The 22,320-nt window shown below is 37.8% G+C and overlaps 1 protein-coding gene across 2 annotated transcripts in view; it reads left to right on the top strand.

The window, feature by feature from the left end:
• LOC127415315 (inactive ubiquitin carboxyl-terminal hydrolase 53-like) overlaps positions 1 to 22,320 on the top strand; it is a 79,345-nt gene that overhangs the window by 5,325 nt on the left and 51,700 nt on the right. Inside the window, exons 2-5 of one of the 2 annotated variants that reach the window (XM_051654037.1) lie at positions 13,094 to 13,338; positions 13,764 to 13,923; positions 17,023 to 17,115; positions 19,893 to 20,027. In XM_051654037.1, the coding sequence (XP_051509997.1) occupies positions 13,786 to 13,923; positions 17,023 to 17,115; positions 19,893 to 20,027 (366 nt within the window). In that variant the 5' untranslated portion in view covers positions 13,094 to 13,338; positions 13,764 to 13,785. Of the gene's footprint in view, positions 1 to 13,093; positions 13,339 to 13,760; positions 13,924 to 17,022; positions 17,116 to 19,892; positions 20,028 to 22,320 lie in introns of both variants that reach the window. The other variant, XM_051654028.1, reaches the window with a different exon arrangement.

Raw genomic sequence — 22,320 nt, 5'->3', positions numbered from 1 at the left:
TTGTTTCAGGGTTTCAGGAGCGTGTCATGTTTCGACTCAGTAGTGTGGCCCACCTTGTCTTAATAGGCCTCTGCTCTTTCTGTACAGCAGTTTTTTTGTGGATTTGCAATCAGAAGCAAGGTTCTTTAAGTTTTATATTATTATTTTTATTGTTTTGTTTCTATTTTATTTTTAATTTGTGCTTTCATAGTAGTTTAGATTTAGTATTTTTCAGTGCATTTAGTTTTAGTTTTTTAGGGCACGTGTTAATGTGTTAAGTGATTGTGACACTTCCAGATCAGTAAAGGGGGAAAGGGGGAAGCAGGAACCAGCTTACACACTTCACAGTGCTTTATTTTTCACACAGAACTCTTCAGCTTTCTTCTAGCTCAACATAAAGTCCTTATTTCAAGGTTCACACCAATGAAAGGCACGCTGCTGTCAGCAGCATATTCAACTTCAGTTCTCCCTCCTCCACTGTGGCTCTCGCCGCTCTTTTATCTCTTTCCAGCTTTCACTGTTAACACAAAACAGCTGTCAGATCAGATTTTCCCCAGGTGTCAATCTTTACCGTTCTCTCTCTCACGGCCTCGCCCTCCACAGACGTCACTCGGCCACACCCACATCAAGACCCATTCACACACATTCCCCTTAATAAGGTAGTAAATGCCAGCCAATTCGCTCCCAAGATTAGTGGATGGGTGAGGAGGGAATTAACCACAGCCTTGACACTATGTTTTTGTCCCTGAAATTTAATAATGACCGTCACTACAGGGTAACTTTGGATATCTCCATGCACACACCTTACCTTCACCTGCCGGCTTGTACCCAAAGCCTCGGATTGAACCAAGCTTTGGTGAATGGAGTTTTGATTACAACCTGAATCCACCAAGGCTTGATATGTACCCCCCTTAATACTCACAGGTATCCAGTACGCTCCTGCTCGATCGGGGGTGGCCCGTGGCACGTCGGGGATCCGGACCAATGTCCCCACCTCCATCACAGGGTATCGGTCCTGGAAGTGAGAGAGAGAGAAAAGAGGGCTTGCCGGCCCCCTGATTTGCCGCCAAGTGGTTCTCAGCCAGCTGGACGTGTATATCCAGCGATACCAGGTGGTGGCACTGGAACCATTCTGCTGTCCCTTTCAGTAGCTGGGTGATAAATTGTTCCAGCACCATCAGATCGACTATGGCCCCAGCGTCGTGTTCCGCTGTCAGCAACCACTTCTGGCAGGAGTCACGGAGCTGTTGCGCAAAGGCAAATGGGCGGCCGAGCTCACCGAGCATCAGAGAATGGAACCGCTGGTGATGCTGTTCTGGGCTGTGACCAAACCGCTGCAGGATGGCTTGCCGCAGCTTCTTATACTCCAAGAGGTCTGCCACCAGAAGCTGCTGGGCCACAAGTTGTGTCTTCCCGGTCAAAAGCGGCAAGAGGCGGACTGCCCACTGGTTGTTGGGCCATCCCCAGGATTCAGCTGTCCACTCAAACAACTCTATGAATGCATCTGGGTCATCCTGTGGTCCCATCTTTATGAGCATGACGTGGGGTATGGCTGAAGCTGTGGCCGGAGTTGCAGCTGCAGTTTGCTCCTAGGGCAACAAGCTCCGCCAAACTTGCCGGTCCTCAGCCTGGGCCTGAAGGAGCACCCGGAACCACCGCTCCTGCTCCGTGCACAGATCCTCTCGCCGCTCTTTTATCTCCCTCCGGCTTTCACTGTTAACACATAACAGCTGTCAGAGATAATTTTCCCCAGGTGTCAATCCTTACTGTTCTCTCTGTAATCGCAAAAGATTTGGCAAGTTCATATTCTTAAATCTTATCTTAAAAAGTAAAACGAGAAAGCTTAATTTGTCAGCTCTGTTACGTTAGCGTTGCACGGCATACTGGTTCTAGACCGAGCACAAAAGAATGGAAAAGTTGTGGGTATCTCAAGATGTGCTTCTTCAAACTTAACTCATTTCAACTTGACACAGCATTTTAAAACACATTGCTTGTGCTGCATACGCTGATAACAGAGCAAGATGCAACAGCCAAAGAATAGGATCACACCAAATGCATTTTTGCATCCATCTGCACAGTTTTCAATTGTTATTCATAAGTAAACGCACTAGATTGACGTTTTTGACTATTGGGCTGCATCTCGCTGTTTTTCTTAGCGTCTCATGCAGGAGAGTGGTGTTTTTAGATACCATGTCAAGTTTAAATGAATGTCAACCATAAAAACATGTCTCAAAGCACCTATGTTGTGTTATATTCTTTGCGCTGTGTTTAGCGATCAGTCTGAATTCATCATCATTGGTTAGCACACATCAAAAATTCGAATGCACAGTTTTAGCATTCAAATGTGCATTTGTTTTTTAAAATTCAACAACTATTTGAAATTAATTTTAATTTGACAGCCTTATTTCAGTATATTTCAATATGGTAAAATTCTCAGGGCCCTCTAATATAATTGCTATCTAGTGGCGTATTCATGTTTAATGAAGGGGTTTGGAAAGGTTTCATATTTTGGAACTGTCTGCATGTCTAAAATGGAAAATTATGGAAATTACTATACACAAGCAGGGTGTCAACTTGAAGCCACATATAAAATTTTGTGACAATAGCCCGAACGGTGGTGGTATAATTAGCTAATTCACGTTTTTGCTCATAACTCTGGGACCGTATAGGCTACAATACAAATTTGTAGCTTCTCTGAATCCACCAGTGCTCCACAATGATATGGTCACTTTATTTTCCATTTCTGCAATAAACTTTTGTTTTATAATTTCAAATGTATTTGAAAAACCTACTTTTTTTAACTCGTCCTAGGCCGTTTGCCCAATTATCACGAAACTTGGTATGTCATCTACCGACCCTCCTGTTAAAAATTAATTGTTCCAAAGATATAAGCAAATATGTTTTGGCCATGACCAATAATTACTAATTAGCCTGTATCTTGTGAGCGCAATTTTCAAACTTAACAAAATTTGTACACATAGATAAGAGAACACTCTGATGAAACATGCCGAGTTTCATTCATTTTTGATGCTGGGGCGCTATAACTTAAGACAATCCTATTTTTGCAACTGTGCTCAAAGCAGGTGAAATGTCACACCAAAATAGCTGTCCACGGAATCCACAGGATCTTTTCTGTCAGATTTGTTTGTTTTGGTCATCTAGCCATATGTGCTTGGCCCCCGACAATAGTCGCTTGTGGCTATATTTTGTTTTTCTACAGTTAGTCAGAATTGAGTCATGGTGTATCTTCCCCAAATGTTTCAGACATCTGCCTACAAAATTAGACTGCTGGCTTAATTCATTGATGTAAAAAAAAAAAAAATTATTCTCAGTCTCCTCCCTTGGTTGGATATTTTTATTAGGCTATACTTGCAACATGATGATACATTTCAATCCAACTCATCACTGTATTGCTGGTTGGGAGTCTTACGTCAGGTTACTTTTAACATGTGCATTGGAATTTATAATTTGTGGTTAATCAGCAGTGGTTGTCTGTTTCACAATCATGTTTGTCATATCCTTTTTTTCTTAGACAAATGCTAAGACTGGTAATAGCATCTTACAATCTTACAAACAAGTTTGTTACAAGTGCATGACAGAAGTTTGCCACATGCTTCTTTTCAAGTCAAATCATCTTAGAAAAACTGATAAATGAAAAGGCAGAACATACCAGTAAACTTTAAACCTTGTAAAGGTCAAATCTTATTGTGTTAATATTTTACCAATATAAATTCTTGTATTTTTTTTTATTTATTTATTTTTTAACACTGATAAGAATTGTGTATTGAAATTACCTTTAGAGTGATTTACACCTGCAGGCACTTCATTCCTCTGTAAATCTCTTCTCAATCACGTAAACCACTTGATATTAGGCAGTTCATCAAAGCTTTGAATATACATCATTACATCACCCTGTGATCATATTCTTAATGAGAGGGTTGTAATCTAAAAAAGAGCTGGTGCTAAAGTAATAAGTCACAAAAGGCTTAGTAAAATAGTTGATTAGTTTAACTGTAATCTATTTATGGTTGCAAAGAAACAAAGCTACTGAAATTTGCACAGTAGTATGTGCAGGCGCGAATCTGTTTATTAGCGTTTAACAATGGTTAATGGCTTCGAACGTGGCTCATTCAATCAGATGAGTTAGAACTATCCATTTTATAAAACAAATTTACCTGAATCAGAATCAGAATCATTGACAAGGAATTTGTCTTGGTGACGAGAGCTTCCAGTGCACAACAATACAATACAGCAACAAGAGAGAGATAATAATAAAAAATAAATAAAAATAGAATAAAATAAATATATGCCACATTATAAAGTAAAGATCAATTCAAGAAAGAGTGAGAAAGAAATGAGTGTGTTATTGGTGTTTGAGAAGTTATGCAAGTTGTTGCATATTTTCCTGACAGCAATTTTAAATTAGGATGCTGAAGATGTAATGAGAACACAGGTAATTATTACATCCATAGTACATAAATTCCATTTGCCTTTAGGGTGGGAATTTTCTCATTGACATTAGGTAAGAATTGACTGGTTAAAATAGCAAGTAGAAGAGTGACATGGCATGACTGAAACCAGACTGTTGTATTTACTTTTGGAGGCTGTTCTTGAAAACTCTGCTTTTGTCTATTGGTGTAGCTCACCTATAAACAGTATGCCACAGGGACACCAGAACCAGGATGGCATTTTTAACCCAGTCGACCAGTTTTAGTCTTTTCTTCTGTTATTAAAATATTCCATTGGCTAGTCAACATCATTTATGGCATAATGTTGATTACCACACAATTAAATTTGACAGAAAAAAAAAAAGAAGAAAAAAAATGTGAGGTTACAATGAGGCACTTACAATGGAAGTGAATGGGGCCAATTTTTGGAGGGTTTAAAGGCAGAAATGTGAATGTAATAATTGTATAAGAGCACTTACAATAATTCTTCTGTTAAAACTTGTGTATTGTTTTAACTGTAAAGTTGTTTAAATTGTCATTTTCCGGGATTACGGCATTGTGTTGTCATGGCTATGAAGTCTAAATGGCTAGGCCTATAACTTTACGCAGAAACGGTTAGCAAGCGATTTTAACACATTAAAATCATGTTAACACACACATTGTTTATGTCTTGTGGCTATACTTTTGAAACAGTGAGTATTTTAACGTTTACAGATTGGCCCCATTCACTTCCATGTTAAGTGCCTCACTGGAACCCAGATTTTTCCTCTTTTTAAAGAAAAGAAGGGATGAGTCGAAATGAATTTTTCTGATAATCAACATTATGCCACAAATGCTGTAGATAGAGCTTAACTTGTATTGAACCCATAATTTTCATTTAATGCATCACATTGACAGTTTCTCAAAACTGAAAGGTAGTGTAAAAGTATTTAAGCAGACGTAAAGCTGATTGTGTCACACTGCCGAGTCAGCATGGACCGCCTGCGAGAACATGCATATCTGCATGTGACATGAATTTATATAATATAAGTATAGCAAGGTGCGCTGGCTCATAAATATTTATAAGGATACGTGAATGGACAGTCTTGGAAGATAACCTGATCTAATTACTTTTCATAAGTTCAGCCTTCCCCAAGTACTGACATCAGGACTTCCTTGTCTCACCCCAAGGCTCGGGAGAAAAACCGTAACCTATAATGTCAGCATTTTCCAATCTCCAGCTACATCATCAGTGACGATAAGTCCACAGATGACACTGGAGGTGGATGTGGGCTCTGTTTCCTGCATGTTTTCTGCCTTCTTTAGAACTGAAAAGTAATTGAAATATGAGAGCACCAGACAGAAGTGGTTGTGACAGACTGTAGATGTGAGTAATCAAACTTTTGTTAATAGTAAAAAAAACAAAAGAAATACACATTATCATTCATTTACTGTCAATACTTTATCTAAGTTATGTCGCTCGCATCACTGTTTGAATGTGTGGATATTTATTTGGGTACAGAAAATAACACCATAAGAAAAGTGCTCCTTCGACCTGAGAGATGGTATGTAAAAGTAATGTTAGAAGTTAGGATAAAATCTATTTTAAAAGCCTTAGCCAAGCTCTTAAAATTGTTGTTTCCCATATCAGAGTGTTTACTTGAGTTTAAAGTTATAAAAGCAAAATGGACTCCATTTCCTTTTTTTTTTTTTTTTTTTTTAAGTACTGTTCTTTTTTTAATTAAATCGTATCAAAAGCCACATCCAATCTTATACATTTTTGTTTGAAAAATAAATGTTGATTTTGCAACATTTACACCTCATCTACACTGAAACTGAAACGCTCTCCATAACCGCATACTTTGGAAAACGATAACTATAGGAATCCGAAAATGGAGGTTTCAAACTTAAACGGATTACAGTGGACGTGGCCTGAAATTTCATCAGTGCATGTTATTCCAAAAATTAATCTTTCAACAAAATGTAATAATTGCTCTGCTTCTGAAACGGCTTTATTTTTCGCTGGTGTCACCTGGGCCGTGTTGGTGGAGGAAATAATTTTAGCCAATCAGCAAATAGCTATTTAGTTTTGTTTTAAGCTACTGCTGTAGGTAAAGCGGCTCTTCTAAAATCCTACCAGTAGTAATTTATTGGTTAATGATAATGTAATTAAAGATTACGACAATACAAGGAATATTTGCCCAGCAGGCCTGATTTCTGGGACAACATTTTCATCCTCTTCAAAATCATCACATTTATTTTTCTTTAAAAAAATCAAAAATCTGGGATCCAGAATGGAAGTGAATGGGGGCTAATCTGTAAAAGTTAAAATACTCACTATTTCAAAAGTATAGCCACAAATCATAAACAATATGCATGTTCACATGATTTTAGTGTGATAAAATCACTTACTAACCTTTTCTGTGTAAAGTTAAAGCCAATTTTACAACTTCGTTGCCATGACAGTGTAATGTCTACAAATCCTAAAATGACTGTAAAAAATGATGATTTAAACAACTTTATAGCTCAAAAAATGCATGAGTTTTAACAGAAGAATTAATGCTTTTATAAAATTATAAGCTTCACAATTCTGCCTTTTAAACCCTCCAAAAATTGGCCCCATTCACTTTTTTTGCTTTTACAATTTGTGTTTTTTTTTTAAAGAGGGATACGTCAGGGGCCTGGGAGGCTCAGCGAGTATTGACGATGACTACCACCCCTCAGCACACCCTGGATTCGAACTCGTGACTCCAGCCAGGTCTCCTAAGCAACTAAATTGGCCCGGTTGCTAGGGAGGGTAGAGTCACATGGGGTAACCTCCTCGTGGTCGCGATTAGAGGTTCTTGCTCTCAATGGGGTGTGTGGTATGTCGTGCGTGGATCGCAGAGTGTAGTATGAGCCTCCACATTCGGAGTCTCCGCGGTGTCATGCACAACGAGGGACACGTCGAAATTATTTTTTGTGGTATTCAACATTTTGCCCCAAGTGCTGTCGATTGAGCTTGTATTTTTTATGAATGAAAATTTTTTTTTCGTTAAAAATAACAATAATAAACTGTAAGTTGTGTACAGCTTGAAACTCCAAAAATACAAGAAACATATTTTTCTTCAATCAAAGCTTTATTTATACAAAGATTTATTTTTTACTGACCAACCATTCTAATGCAAACTTGAAAATGTCAACATTGGAGAAAAATTCCTTACTGTAAAAGGAAACGTGAACACAAAACAGCCATCGAAGTATGTGCGTGCATGTAGCCAACTGTTTAAAAATCATTTAAATAAAGAACTTAATGCGAGTATTGATATTTTCTTCTTTTTTGGGGGGGGATTTTCTCCCATTTTCTCCCCAATTTGGAATGCCCAGTTCCCAGTGCGCTCTAAGTCCTAGTGGTGGCATAGTGACTCGCCTCAATCCGGGTGGCGGTGGACAAACCTCAGTTGCCTCCGCATTTGAGACCATCACTGCATCTTATCACGTGGCTTGTTGAGCGCGTTACCGCGGAGACCTAGCGCGTGTGGAGGCTTCATGCTATTCTCCCTGGCATCCACGCACAACTCCCCACGCACCCCACCGAGAGCGAGAACCATATTATAGTGACCACGAGGAGGTTAACCCAACGTGACTCTACCCACCCTAGCAACCGGGCCAATTGGTTTCTTAGGAAGCCTGGCTGGAATCACTCAGCACGCCCTGGATTCGAACTTGCGACTCCAGGTGTGGTAGTTAGCGTCTTTACTTGCTGAGCTACCCAGTCCCTGATATTTTCCTCTTAATATATTTTCAGTTTAGTGTATTTTTAATACATGCATGCTGTCCCGGCGAGAACTGACATGATTGTTGGGATGGATGTTACAGGGAGACCGGCAGATTAACAATGCTTATAGTCATGTACCTTAACACACTTTCATGGTTTATGTAGCAAACGTAGGCTGCATCCGAAACCAGGAAAATGCTGCCGCCGGAGGCTATATACGGAGATAGGAAGGGATCAAGGCACGTCCAAATCCAATGTTTGTGTTACATCTTGTCTATTCAGAGACCTTCATTTGATCGATTTTTGAAGGCAGCATAGATGTATCCTTCGCTGCCTATGAAATCCCACAATCCTGTGCTCATGAATCCACGGCGGTTGAGCTGAAGAAAAAAAAAAATGGCGGTTGATAGCCAATTTGTGTATAAGTGTACATTTTTATTCACTTTTTCCAACTTTTGATTCCATTTGATTCCACCTTTAGTGGACACCAGATGGCGTTAATCAGTTGCTGGTATCCTAAAGGATGTGTATCTGTTTTTTATTCTGTTGCTGACAGGATGTGACATGCTGCGCTCAAGCGACAGTGCACCCTCTAGTAAGATAACTGAACGCATTTCTGCTGAAATTGATAAATCAACGACCGATACGTTTATTCAATCAAATTATTAACCACAAATAATCGATCATCGATTATTTATTAACATCTCTATTGCGAATGCAGTTTCATGTTGAAATAAAATCTTGTTGTGGAATATTACTGATGTTTGACACTAGCTTTTTTTTATCTGCATCCAGTTAACTATACACTCTCACTGAGCACTTTATTTGAAACACTATGGTCCTAATAAAGTGCCTGACGTGGTCTTCTGCTGTTATAGCCCCTCCGCCTCAAGGTTTGATGTGTTGTGCATTCTGAGATGCTGTTCTGCTCAATACAATTGTACAGAGTGGTTATCTGAGTTACCGTAGACTTTGTCAGTTCAAACCAGTCTGGCCATTCTCCATTGACCTGTCTCATCAACAAGGCGTTTCCGGCCACAGAACTGCTGCTCACTGGATGTTTTTTGTTTTTGGCACTATTCTGAGTAAACTCTAGAGATTGTTGTGTGTGAAAATCCCAGGAAATCAGCAGTTACAGAAATACTTAAACCAGCCCATCTGGCACCAACAATCATGCCACGGTCGAAATCACTGAGATCAAATTTTTCCCCATTCTGATGGTTGATATGAACATTAACTGAAGCTCCTGACCCGTATCTGCATGATTTTATACATTACACTGCTGCCACACTATTGGTTGATTAGTCAATTGCATGAATAAGTAGGTGTACAAGTGTTCCTAATAAAGAGCTCAGTGGGTGTATATATTAAGCAGCCACTTTTTGTATACATTTTAAAATGTAGTCAAAATTCAGTCTAAATTACCAAATGAGCAATCATTTTTAGAGTCCACCTTGCATATCATGTTCTACCCAACCTCTTGGTTAGCTTAAACAAAACTGATCTCAAAGTGGAACATGCGCTACTGTTCAAAAGTTTAGGGTCACTTATTCTTTATTTTTATTTTATTTTATTTTTTTTTTCACATTTTAGAATAATAGTCAAGTCATCACAACTATGGAATAACATAAACGGAACTATGGGAATTATGTTGTGACTAAAAAAATCCAAACTAAATCAAAACTATGTTATATTTTACCATCTTCAAAGTAGTCACCCTTTGCCTAGAATTTGCAGACATGTACTCTTGACATTTTCTAAACCAACTTCTTGAGGTATCACCCTGGGATGCTTTTTAAACAGTATTGAAGGAGTTCCCATTTATGTTGGGCACTTATTGGCTGCTTTTCTTAATTATTCGGTCCAAGTCATCCATTTCATAAACTCTTTTTTTTATTTTTATAAAATTTTAGTTTTGTAATTAAATAAATTAATATGTTGACACAATTATATTTTTGTCTACAAAACTAATTTCAAACATTTAAGCATACGCCTTCAGATCAAAAGGTTTATAAGATCATGAGAAACATTTCAGGCAAGTGACCCCAAATTTTTGTACGGTAGTGTATGTTACTCTGTAAGATGTGTACATGGAGGTGTGTCTCCTGGGCCGAGCTCTGAGCATAATCCTGAATACAAGAGCTCTTTAGCAACACATTGTCTTAAACGATCACCCTGGAATGCTGTTGCTATGGTCAACTGTAGCCACATTACAAATGAGAAGGACACCTCAGAGCCTCAAGTAGCCATTTTTGTACCTTGATTTATTGCCTAACCCTTCGAATAAGTTCTGTTAGTGGGTCAGTGGTCATACTGTGCTCTGTGGGTCACCGTACAAAGCTTCTTCTGAATTGTTTGAATACCAGTGTGAATTAAATGCTGTTGAACAGGTTTTTGTTTGTCTAATGTACACATTCACATAGAGACATTCACAAGTCTGTACAGAAATAACCTAAATCATTTGAACGCTTTTAATGCAAGGAAACTTCTGGTTGTTGGGATCCCATTCAAAATGAGAGAAGTGCTGGAGACAAATAAAAGTGTAGCTTTTCTTTTAGAAAACACATTATTTAATAGAATAATATGAAGCTAACCTTTAAAAAAAAATCCAAAGGATGTCTTATGTTTCAGTTTTTTGGCTCATTTTTCACCAAATTAAACAGTTTCACCAATGATCTTCTCCAGACCTTCACACCACGATCTCGGCCAAGAACTAACCGTGGTTTTCAAAGTGTGTGTAGCATTTCTGGACATGTCTTGGAATTTCATGTCCTGTTCTGTCTTTAATTTTAGAATTTAAAGAATGCTATACTTTAAAAGTCTGATTGAAGACTCTTGTGTGTTAAAGTTTGCTCTACAAACCATGTTGCTTTTATTTCAAGCAACTCCATCCTTTTGAAACAGTCAAGGTGGAGAACTTCAAAAATGATTGCTATGTGGTTGCTAGTGTGTTCTCGGTGGTGGCTTACTGCCCGAGTCAAAAGAGCCTACCTTCCTAATCTTTGTCCCACCATGTTTAGATTTTGTTTGGTTTGTTAAGGGGTATTTACACTTGGTCACTTCATGTGTTATTATTGATCTGATTGCTATCCGATTAAATAAGCACATTCCATTTACGCTTGGCCATGCATATTAATGTGTCTGCCAAATGGAAATAAACCAATCCTCAATTCCTGCGCTATATGCAAATAAAACCGAGTTCACGTCCATGATTTATGCTGATGCCGGGCAGCAAATGTAAAATATGTGATTTTATTATCTGATTCCACTGACTTGTGCGCGCTTTGTATTTTTCCCCTCGGGGTAAAATGTGTAATGCTCGTCAGATGCACTCATTAACAGTGTTCAGTTTCTCAAGTGATCATCAAGCATCAAATAAATGAAGAAAAAAGTGCTGTCTCTCCTACAACGTGCATCCGTTTCTTTCTTTGTTATTATTTATTGTGCCACGCAAGCCCTATTCAAATATTCGATAACAGATGTTATGTTTCGCATTTTCCATATGCTGACATAGCACTGTTTGGGCGGAGTAAAGTTTATATGTGACTTGATCAGCCAGATGCATTTACTCTTGACCAAAGTTTCTCTAGAATGTGTCTCAAAACACCTCCAGAGGTGAGTAATCGGATTTATATCCATTTCGAATCCGTCTTGGAGGGCATCTTTTCATGATCGGATAGCAATCTGATCAGCAAATACGCATGAAGTGACCAAGTGTAAATCATCCCTTACTTGAATAAACAAAAAAGATGAACATTTTGGTCACTAGATATGGTTTGGGTCTGTACTTCAAAGTAAGACAGTGGTGTTTTGTTTTTGTTTTTGTCTGTTTTGTCACCTGCCAGGCGAAAGTCGCTAGTCCAATCACTTAGTAAAGTAATAGCGACCTCACTTCAGCAAACCGCACAACTTGAGTTGTAGCTCAAATGTTACGTAGACAAGTTTTGCACTAAAATGTGATACTTAAGGTTAGAGATTTGTTCAAAGCCTTAACCCTAAAAATATGAGAAAAACTTGACAAGAACTTCTAAGAAGTCCATATTTTTATGCCAACCAACTGCCAAACTGTTGAGTATGGATGTTGAGTCTTTCGGTATCGCCATTTGTGATCACTAACATTGGCACCAAAAAATTAATACATTTTAATTTCTAAAGGTACATTTAAGTGTTACATTATTGTCAGCCTGATTATATTGGATAACGTCACCTTGCTCTAAAAAGTAAATAGGTTGGTACAAAGGATAGTCATAAAAAGTTAAACAATAACATTATTAATTGCAACAGTATCAGTTGGATGAGAGCTGACCCACTGCCTTTTGCACAGTTTTGAGTTGTTTAGCCACTCCTCCTGAGGTTTTGATAGTTCAGAGGTTCAATAAATATCTACTCATCATTTCCAGTGGTGGTTTATGAAACAGTGTTTATAATGATGGATGGTTCTATATTGCTTTCAGTGTCACCATTTGAAGGAAGCAATAGATGTGAGATTAGTCAGGTGATGAATGCAAAAACATGCAATTATTTTGCTTTAAGTATAATATGATTTAATGGTTAAAGGGACAGTTCACCAAAAATATATACAGTATATATGCTATTATTTACTCACAAGAATACATAAGGCGATGTTAGGTAGAATGTTGGACTCAGTCACCATTCACTTTCTTTGTGTGGAAAAAGAATGCAATAAAAGCGAATGGTGAGTGATCCTAACATTCTGCCTCACATCTCCTTCTGTGTTCCACTGAAGAAAGAAAGTCATGGGGTATGCAACAACATGATGACAATGGATGAGTAAATGATGACAATATTTTCATTTTTGGGTGAACTGTTTTTTTGTAACACGCTATTTGAGCAATCATGTTGTAGATGTAAAATGTTTTCCTCACTGCATACAGCGCTTCAAGAATTCACCCACTGCTTCTCTCCACAGAGTGAATGCTACTGAAACCTAAGGCTGATGTTCTCCACTTGCAGCGTCTGAGACATGGATGACCCTTTAAAGGTTGACTGATTGCGGTTGACACCTCATGTGTGCTTCATAACTATGCTGCGAGTCACTAGAGGCCTCATGGCCACAGTACCTGCCAACGACCCGCTGAAATCCCCCACCCCATTCAGGGAATGATCAAACCACCCTGTCTAGGACAAACGCATCAAGAGACCTCTTTCACACAGGTCAGTAGCAAATCAAAAGTACTCTGCTACCTGTGTTACTCTTTGATTGACTCTCAAGTTAAAGAAATAGTTCAACCAAAAATGAAAATACTATCATCATTTACTCACCCCAATGTCATTCCAACACAAAAGTAGCATGTTAGCGACTGACAGCCTCAGTCACCATTCGCTTTCATTGCAGTATCTTTTCTTACAATTAAAGTGAATGGTGAATGAGGCTAACATTCTGCCTAACATCTCTTTTTGTTTTCCATGGAAGAAAGAAAATCATATGTGTTTGAAACTACATGAGGATTTACATGTTCTGGTGAACTATCCCGTTAACATTTCATAAGATCTCTGTCCTTTGTGCTTCAGCTTTGAATTGGGACTAAATGGTATATCAACACTCAAAATCTGCTTGAACAATTACTGTTAATCAGCAGGAAGGCAGATACCCCAAATCCAATGGCATGGGTGAAGTTCTTCAGGAGGGGCAATCTTTCCAGGTCGTACCAGCCAGGATCTATGCTGTCACTGGCCCCCACCAAGGGACTTCTAAATGAGCCAGGACAGAACAGCTGCTTCCTCAACAGTGCAGTGCAGGTACATGTTTAACCTAAAGCTAAAGGAACTGTTGCATAATAAGGTCTGCTTTTTGTAGACATACCTTTTAAATGGTAATTCTTTCATTTATCCTATTTTTATCTATTGGCTATTTTTTTTGTTTTTGTTTCTTGCTGTCACAACAAATTGCTCAAGTGAACACACTCAAAAAAAGTACTTGGTATTACATGGTTTTTAGACCAATTTTTTTTTTTTTTTTTTAAGGACATGTACCATAGTAATACCATGGTATTCTTTGAAATTCTATAGTAATTAATAGTAACTTTGAAATAGTAATACTTTATTTTACCCAATTTCTATCAAATGGCACACTTGTTTTTTTGCTATTACAAAAATAGCTTAAGTGGGCTGACTTAAGTGCATGGTTAGACTTGGTTTTTGGACAGGGTGCCATGGCATTGCAACATTTTTGTGGACACCTACCATGGTAATACCATGGCATTAAGCTGGGATATGAGAAAGTATTTAAACATTGAAAAAAAAAGAAGAAAAAAAAAGACACCAGCTTTAAGCTCAGGTTGAAAATACAAAAGTGACAAATTGTCTTAAAATTGGAGGGGTCACATTGCCACAGTTCTTTTGAATACTTGAGGCCCTATGATTTATGTGGAAAAAACGGACAGAATTACGGAATCCAGTCACAAAAACGGAATTAATTATAAAACGGAATGTCATGGAATTTGACAACTTTGGGATGAAATTAATGTATAAATGCACAATTAATCTAATCAAAATTGTGGTATGTCCTAGTGTGATTATTAAACCACAAAAGGCTGAGATTTAATTAAACAAATAGCCTACATGAGCTGCATGCTTCAAGAGTAATTATAAACTAACCGCATCATTAATATCATGCTCTGTGTGTGTATTAATGACAAGATCATGGAAGAGCACTTTATTCACTGTGAAGCGCAGCACATGCAGACTATATATTTATATAATTACATCATAGCCTTTTGCAGTTTAATATGCACATTAACTTTTTCTTAGGTGAGAAGTGAAACCATCAAATACATCTGGGTGTTCGCCAAAACGCCAAAATAAAAGCTCCATTTAACTAGACACGTTCAATTTGAAAAATGCTACCAAAAAAATTACTTCTGAATGGTAATATTCAATGTAGTAGCAGTAATAATAATTATAATAATAATATATCAATAATAATTACATTATACTTAAGCAATATCTCATGCAAGAGTTTCATCACTGCTTTCAATAATACTGTAATGCTCTACTGTGCAGCACTGAATTGTATAGGTTATGGATTGTGCTGTGAGGATCAGTATAGACACTATTCATTTAATAAAAATTAATGCAATGGTATATTGAAATTGAAATTAAACAGAAAACACGGAATATTGAAAAAAATAAAAATACGAAATACTATGTAAATACCATGGTATATTGTTACGGTAATCATTTAATACCATAGTATATTTTAAAGTACCATGGCATTACCATCTGATGCCATCACTCTACCATGGCACATACCACAGTACTTTTTGTAAGGGCAACATAATGACATGGGATGTTTGATTTGAAGGATTTGTTTATGGGGTGTCTAACTTCTCTGAATCTGAGCATAGTTGAGCCAAACCTGTGAGTCACAGGACAGATCATAGTCTAAGAGACCTGTTTTTTTGTTGTTGTTGTTTTTTTTTTTAAGTTGCTGCGTTTTGCCTTTGCAGCACAGTTTAAGACTCTAAGACATAGCAGCATATTAGTCCCCCCCTCCCCCACGCACACCCCTAAACAGACTTAACTTTCTTGACTCACATCTGACATCCAACTTCCACAGTCTCAACAGTCATCTCTTCAATGCCCTCTGAGGGAGCACCTACATAATGTTCCATTGAACGCAAATATTCACGGCATCCCAACTCCACCCATCAACCTCCATATCTTGCTCACAGAAGTCTTTGTCATGTTCTCAGTCTGTCTGCTGGTTACTGGAAAGCAGTTTGTCCCCTGTGGATGGGAATGTGGACATAATGATTGATTGTGTGGGGATGTGTTCTCTTGTTCATTTACTCACCACCATGAAGTGAGAACATACTCAGGCTGTGTTCAGACTAAGTTGTGTGGGACTTAAGGAAAAGACATTGAAAGAAGTAATCTTATACTGCCAGTATACACACACACACACACACACACACACACACACACACACACACACACACAGATGAACAACTCTTCTCCCCATCTTCTGTTAACATAGCCTCACCTCCCTTAAGCTCTGTCCACCAAGCAAGGGCATTGTCAGTCATATTTCATTTCTCATAGTTTTGGAACACAATGAAGGCCAATCAGTAAAAAAACATGTAAGAAAATATAGTCAGTGGAGATTGACATCAAGTTTGAGATATCAAATACCTCATGCAAAATAAAAATTTTCAGAAATTTAGGAAGATTCATCAGATGCAAAATTGGTTTGTGGAGAAGCACTCTTTGGCTTTGTTTAAAAAAAACTAGCAAGTGACCTTGCTGTCTGCTGCTACCTTCTAAGGCAGCATCCTAACTGAAATCGAACCTCATTAGTAACTGACTCGAAACACTGTACATATGCAGCGACTCCACGTTACACAAATAGCGCACCTCACATGAAGCACACGAGAATCGCCTCGCTATTGATTCCATGTTGCATGTTGCTAAGTTAACAAAGTAATACTCTTAATAATCTTAAAATACTTAGCACACACAAATATTGGGTAAACAATCTAAGATTTTTTTAGATTTGACAATTTTTAATTGATACTTTTCAGTATTGAATGAAATATATTTACAATTGACACTTCTCTTGAATCCGTCTGCCATCTTGGATGTTTTTTTTTTTTCTCTGGGATTGCTTAATCACGAATACATTTAAAGCTTGCTTAGAATTTGTCAAAAGATAGGTGTCTTTAAAGACAGCATCATTTTGCTGGCTATTGTTTGGGACAACTTTCACAAAGGGTCCCATGCCTTAAAATGCTGTCTAGATATGTAGCTCTCTAGTTTTTGGAACAAAGCCAATGTGTATGTATGTAACATTTTGTGAGGTGAGGAAATTTAATTCTGCATCTATAATTGTTGTTCCAGGTGTTATGGCAGCTGGATATCTTCAGACGGAGTCTTCGGCTGCTCCCAAACCACTACTGCCTGGGCGAATCCTGCATTTTCTGTGCTTTGAAGGTATTCTCCTGGCCAAACAAAACATTAAACATATTTAAAGAAATGTTCCAGGCTCAATACAAGTAAAGCTCAATCGACAGCTTTTGTGGCATAATGTTGATTAGCACAAAAAAATATTTTGACTCTTCTTTAGTTTATTTTAACAAATTAAAAAAAGATCACGGTTACAGTTACAGTGGAAGAGAATGAGGCCAGTTCATAAAGGTTCAAATAAACACTATTTCAAAAGTATAGCCACAAGACGTAAACATTATACGTGTTAACATGATTTTTGTGTTATTAAAGGGATAGTTCATCCAAAAAGGAAAAAATCTTACATCATTTACTCACCCTCATGCCATCCCAGATGTGTATGACTTTCTTTCCTCTACTGTACACAAAAAGATTTTTAGAAGAATATCTAAGCTCTTTATGTCCATACAATGCAAGTGAAATGTGACCAGAATTTGTAAGGTCCAAAATGCATATAGAAGCAGCATAAAAGTAGTCCATATGACTCCAGTGGTTTAATTTATGTCTTCAGAAGAGATATGATAGGTGTGGGCGAGAAACATATCAATATTCAACGGATCAAAAAGTCCTTTTTTAGTATAAATTCTCCTCCCTGCCCAGTAGGTGGCGATATGCACAAAGAATGCAAATCGGCAAAAACAAAAGAAGAATGTGAAAGTGGAGATTTATAGTAAAAAAAAAAAAAGAACTTAAATATTGATCTGCTTCTCACCCACACCTATCAAATATTTTCTGAAGAGATGGATTTAACCACTGGAGCCGGATGGATTAATTTTATGCTGCCTTTATGTGCTTTTTGGACCTTCAAACATTTGGTACCCACTCACTTGCATTGTATGGACATACAGAGCTGAGATATAGTTGAAGTCAGAAGTTTACATACACTTAGATTGAAGTCATTAAACCTAATTTTTTAACCACTCCACAGATTTCATATTAGCAAACTGTAGTTTTGGCAAGTCGTTTAGGACATCTACTTTGTGCATGACACAAGTAAATTTTCCAACAATTGTTTACAGACAGATTGTTTCACTTTTAATTGACTATATCACAATTCCAGTGGGTCAGAAGTTTACATACACTTAAGTTAACTGTGCCTTTAAGCAGCTTGAAACCAGAAAATGATGTCAAGCCTTTAGGCAATTAGCCAATTAACCTCTGATTAGAATTAGAGTCTAATTGGCTAATTGGAGTCAATTGGAGGTGTACCTGTGGGTGTATTAAGACCTACCGTCAAACTCCGTGCCTCTTTGCTTGCCATCATGGGAAAATCAAAAGAAATCAGCCAAGACCTCAGAAATAAATTGTGGACCTCCACAAGTCTGGTTCATCCTTGGGAGCAATTTCCAAACATCTTAAGGTACCACGTTCATCTGTACAAACAACAGTACGCAAGTATAAACACCGTGGGACCACGCAGCCATCATACAGCTCAGGAAGGAGACGCATTCTGTCTTCTAGAGATGAATGTAGTTTGGTGCGAAAAGTGCAAATCAATCCCAGAACAACAGCAAAGGAGCTTGTGAAGATGCTGGAGGAAACAGGTAGACAAGTATCTATATCCACAGTAAAATGAGTCCTAAATCAACATTATCTGAAAGGCTGCTCAGCAAGGAAGAAGCCACTGCTCCAAAACCGCCATAAAGAAGCCAGACTACAGTTTGCAAGTGCATATGGGGACAAGATCTTACTTTCTGGAGAAATATCCTTGCAACTGTTTGGCCATAATGACCATTGTTATGTTTGGAGGAAACAGGGTGAGGCTTGCAAGCCGAAAAACACCATCCCAACCGTGAAGCATGGGGGTGGCAGCATCATGTTGTGGGGGTGCTTTTCTGCAGGAGGGACTGGTGCATTTCACAAAATAGATGGCATCATGAGGAAGGAAAATTATGTGGATATATTGAAGTTGTAGCAAAATGGCTTAAGGACCAGAAAGTCAAGGTTTTGGAGTGGCCATCACAAAGCTCTGACCTAAGTCCGATAGAAAATTTGTGGGCAGAACTGAAAAAGCGTGTGTGAGCAAGGAGGCCTACAATCCTGACACAGTTACACCAATTCTGTCTGGAGGAATGGGCCAAAATTCCAGCAACTTATTGCGAGAAGCTTGTGGAAGGCTACCAAAAATGTTTGACCCAAATTTAAAGGCATTGCTACCACATACTAACAAAGTGTATGTAAACATTTGACCCACTGGGAATGTGATGAAAGAAATAAAAGCTGAAATAAATCATTCTCTGTACTATTATTCTGAGATTTCACATTCTTAAAATAAAGTAGTGATCCTAACTGACCTAAGACAGGGAATGTTTTCTACGATTAAATGTCAGGAATTGTGATAAACTGAGTTTAATTGTATGTGGCTAAGGTGTATGTAAACTTCTGACTTCAACTGTATTTTTCTAAAAATCTTCGTTTGTGTTCAGCAGAAGAAAGAATGTCATACACATCTGGGATGGTGTTAGGGTTAGTAAGTGATTTTATCATGTTAACGCATGTAACGTTTATAACTTGTGGCTATACTTCTCAAACAGTGTGTATGTTGTTTTTGACTAGCCCCATTCACTTCCATTGTAAGTCCTTCATTGTAACTGTGTGTATGTGTGTTTATTTTTAATTAAAGGAGGGAGTCGAAAATCAACATTATGTCACAAATGATGTCAATTGAGCTTAACTTGTATTGAACCTGAAATATTCCTCTTAATATCTTCTTAAATTATGTTTTGTGTCAAAATTCTGTAAGTACATTTTGTTTTTTTGTTCAGGGAATATTCTGTCAGTTCCAGCACAGTCGAGAGCGAGCGCTACCCTCGGATAACCTTCGCAATGCCCTTGCTGAAACATTTAAGGATGAACAGCGCTTTCAGTTAGGCTTTATGGACGATGCTGCTGAGTGCTTCGTAAGTGTCTGTGTGTGTTTGTGAGTCAGAAACCAAAAGGAAAATGTCATGACAAATGCTAAATGGGTAATACATTATGTAAATAGAAATTGTATTAATAGCTTTTTCAAGTTTCGTTTTTTCAGTCTATTTGATTTTTGGCAGTCTGTTTGATTTCAGGCAGTCTGTTGGTTTTTTTTGGCAGTGTGACCCCTCCAATTTTAAGACAATTTGTCACTTTTGTATTTTCAACCCAAGAGCTTAAAGCTGAAGTATCTTTATTTTTTTTTTCTCAATGTTTAAATACTTTCTCATATCCCAGCTTAATATGAAGAGACATCTATAAATAAACCATTTGTAGGTCGAATTCTTTTCAAAGTTTAAACACTCTGGCACAGCAACATTAGCTCAACCAGTGGCGTTAGTTTTAGGCAGGACTATCTGCTTGCCTGGCCAATGACAAACATGGGGGAGTGTTTGGGAAAACTTTTTTTTCCAGAGTAATTTTTTTACTTTTCTGTTTGGTGATGCTAGTGCCACAGAAATTACACATTTCACCTTTAAAATTGTAATGTGCTTATTTTAGATTGTCTTTTTATAGAGAAATGAAATACTGATAGGAAAGGAAGTTCCAACAGTTCCAAATAAAGCTCTGTGTGCACAGTACAGTTCATGCACCCTAACATGTATAAGTGTTTGTATGTCTCTTCCCTTGGCTCCCATGTTACTCTCTCACTGGAAAGGCTGAAGCAAGCATGTTCACCTCTTAGTAATGTGCATTTCTCTCAGGCCACCTAATCACAGTAAACCTGCTTAGCACTGGAGCCTGTAATCATTTTCTGTTTAGCGCAGCAGGACTGTGGAGAGTCAGCCATTACCTCAGTAAAGGTTTGTTTACAGTGCTATCCTAAACAACATGATCAATGAAGGCGCTCTATCAAGTCAAGCCTGGAGGTGCATTTACATTGATGCCAGAGTCAATGAAGGCTCTTTATCAGTGCTTAGTAGGAAGGCAATGCAACCAATAATGGATTTGTCTTTTTGTTTAAGTTTCCCTTTTGTACAGACCTGTGCCGGTGAAAAACAAACATTATCCTTAATCTTTATTGGCAAAACATAAAATTAATCCTGCATCATTGCAAAAGGGCAAGTTGTGACAGCGCTGTTGGCATTACTCAATGTATCCATGGTTCTCAAGTTTAAAAGGGTATGTTTAAGCAGATAATAGGCTTGGGGAAAATTACTCAAGCTCAGCATGCATTCACTTAATGCCAAGGTATCATTGTTCCAGCCCAAACAAATCTAACGTTTGCTTCTCTGGTAGGTAGAGGAATTGTTGTTTTCATGTTGATCTATTGCATTTTTTCTTTATTGTTTAATATGATAAATCACCTGCAATTGAAGCTGAAATATCTTTGTCTTCTGGAATATTTGATAAAAGTTTAATAAGTCTGATGAAGGCCCTGAAGGTGGCCGAAACATATTTTTTTATTATTGAATAAAGCTCTCTTTTTGCATGTAGAGCAAGTGTTGCACCTTCTTCTTTTTAAAGTATGGCATTTTGAATATTGTTTGTACCTCCTCTTTAGTTGGTTTACTTTTTTCTTTTTTTTCTTTTTTGTGATTAAGCCCAGAAACATTCTTTGCTGCTTGTTCTGGTTGAACATGCTTATGTGCGTTCTTGTGTAACTTTGGTGGTTACAAACCTCAGCACTCAAGGTTACCTTTAAAAAAAATTGCCATTAAACTGGATCTGTTATTATTCGGGAAAGTTGCTATAAATATATTGACTTGCTCAGAAATATTGTCTTCAAACAGTTGCTCTGCCATGACAATCGTTGGCTTAAAAAAGAAAACTTGCGGTAAAAGCGGACAGTTCACACTAATGTCTGCTACAATGCCCCTTGCGGCAATGTTGAGAATGCAACACGTACATGCGTTGTTATGAATTGCATTCGGACACATTGGAATGCAACAACACACAAAATCAAGCTGTGTTCATGTACTTGTGTAGAGTATGTTTCGATCTAAAAGCTAAACTGTTGTAATGTTTTGGATGCTAGAATACTTCCTCATATCCCAACTTAATATGCAGAGACTACTTGTAGGAAGATTTCCCTGAAAAGTATAAACATTGCTGCTTTGTGGTGCTAACAGAACATGAATCTGTTGTTTGGGCATCCCGACCAGTATGACACAGCAAAATTCTTCAGCCATTGGTGTTTGGGGCCTATCCATTTGTTCGACCAATGGGACGAGTGTTTGGGAGATCAGTTTGATAACAATAATGATTTTTGCAATTCCATTTGTTGAC

The sequence above is a fragment of the Myxocyprinus asiaticus genome, chromosome 2 (genome assembly GCF_019703515.2).
Source record: "Myxocyprinus asiaticus isolate MX2 ecotype Aquarium Trade chromosome 2, UBuf_Myxa_2, whole genome shotgun sequence".
Classification (NCBI taxonomy): domain Eukaryota; kingdom Metazoa; phylum Chordata; class Actinopteri; order Cypriniformes; family Catostomidae; genus Myxocyprinus; species Myxocyprinus asiaticus.
This window is presented reverse-complemented; position numbering and strand designations above follow the sequence as displayed.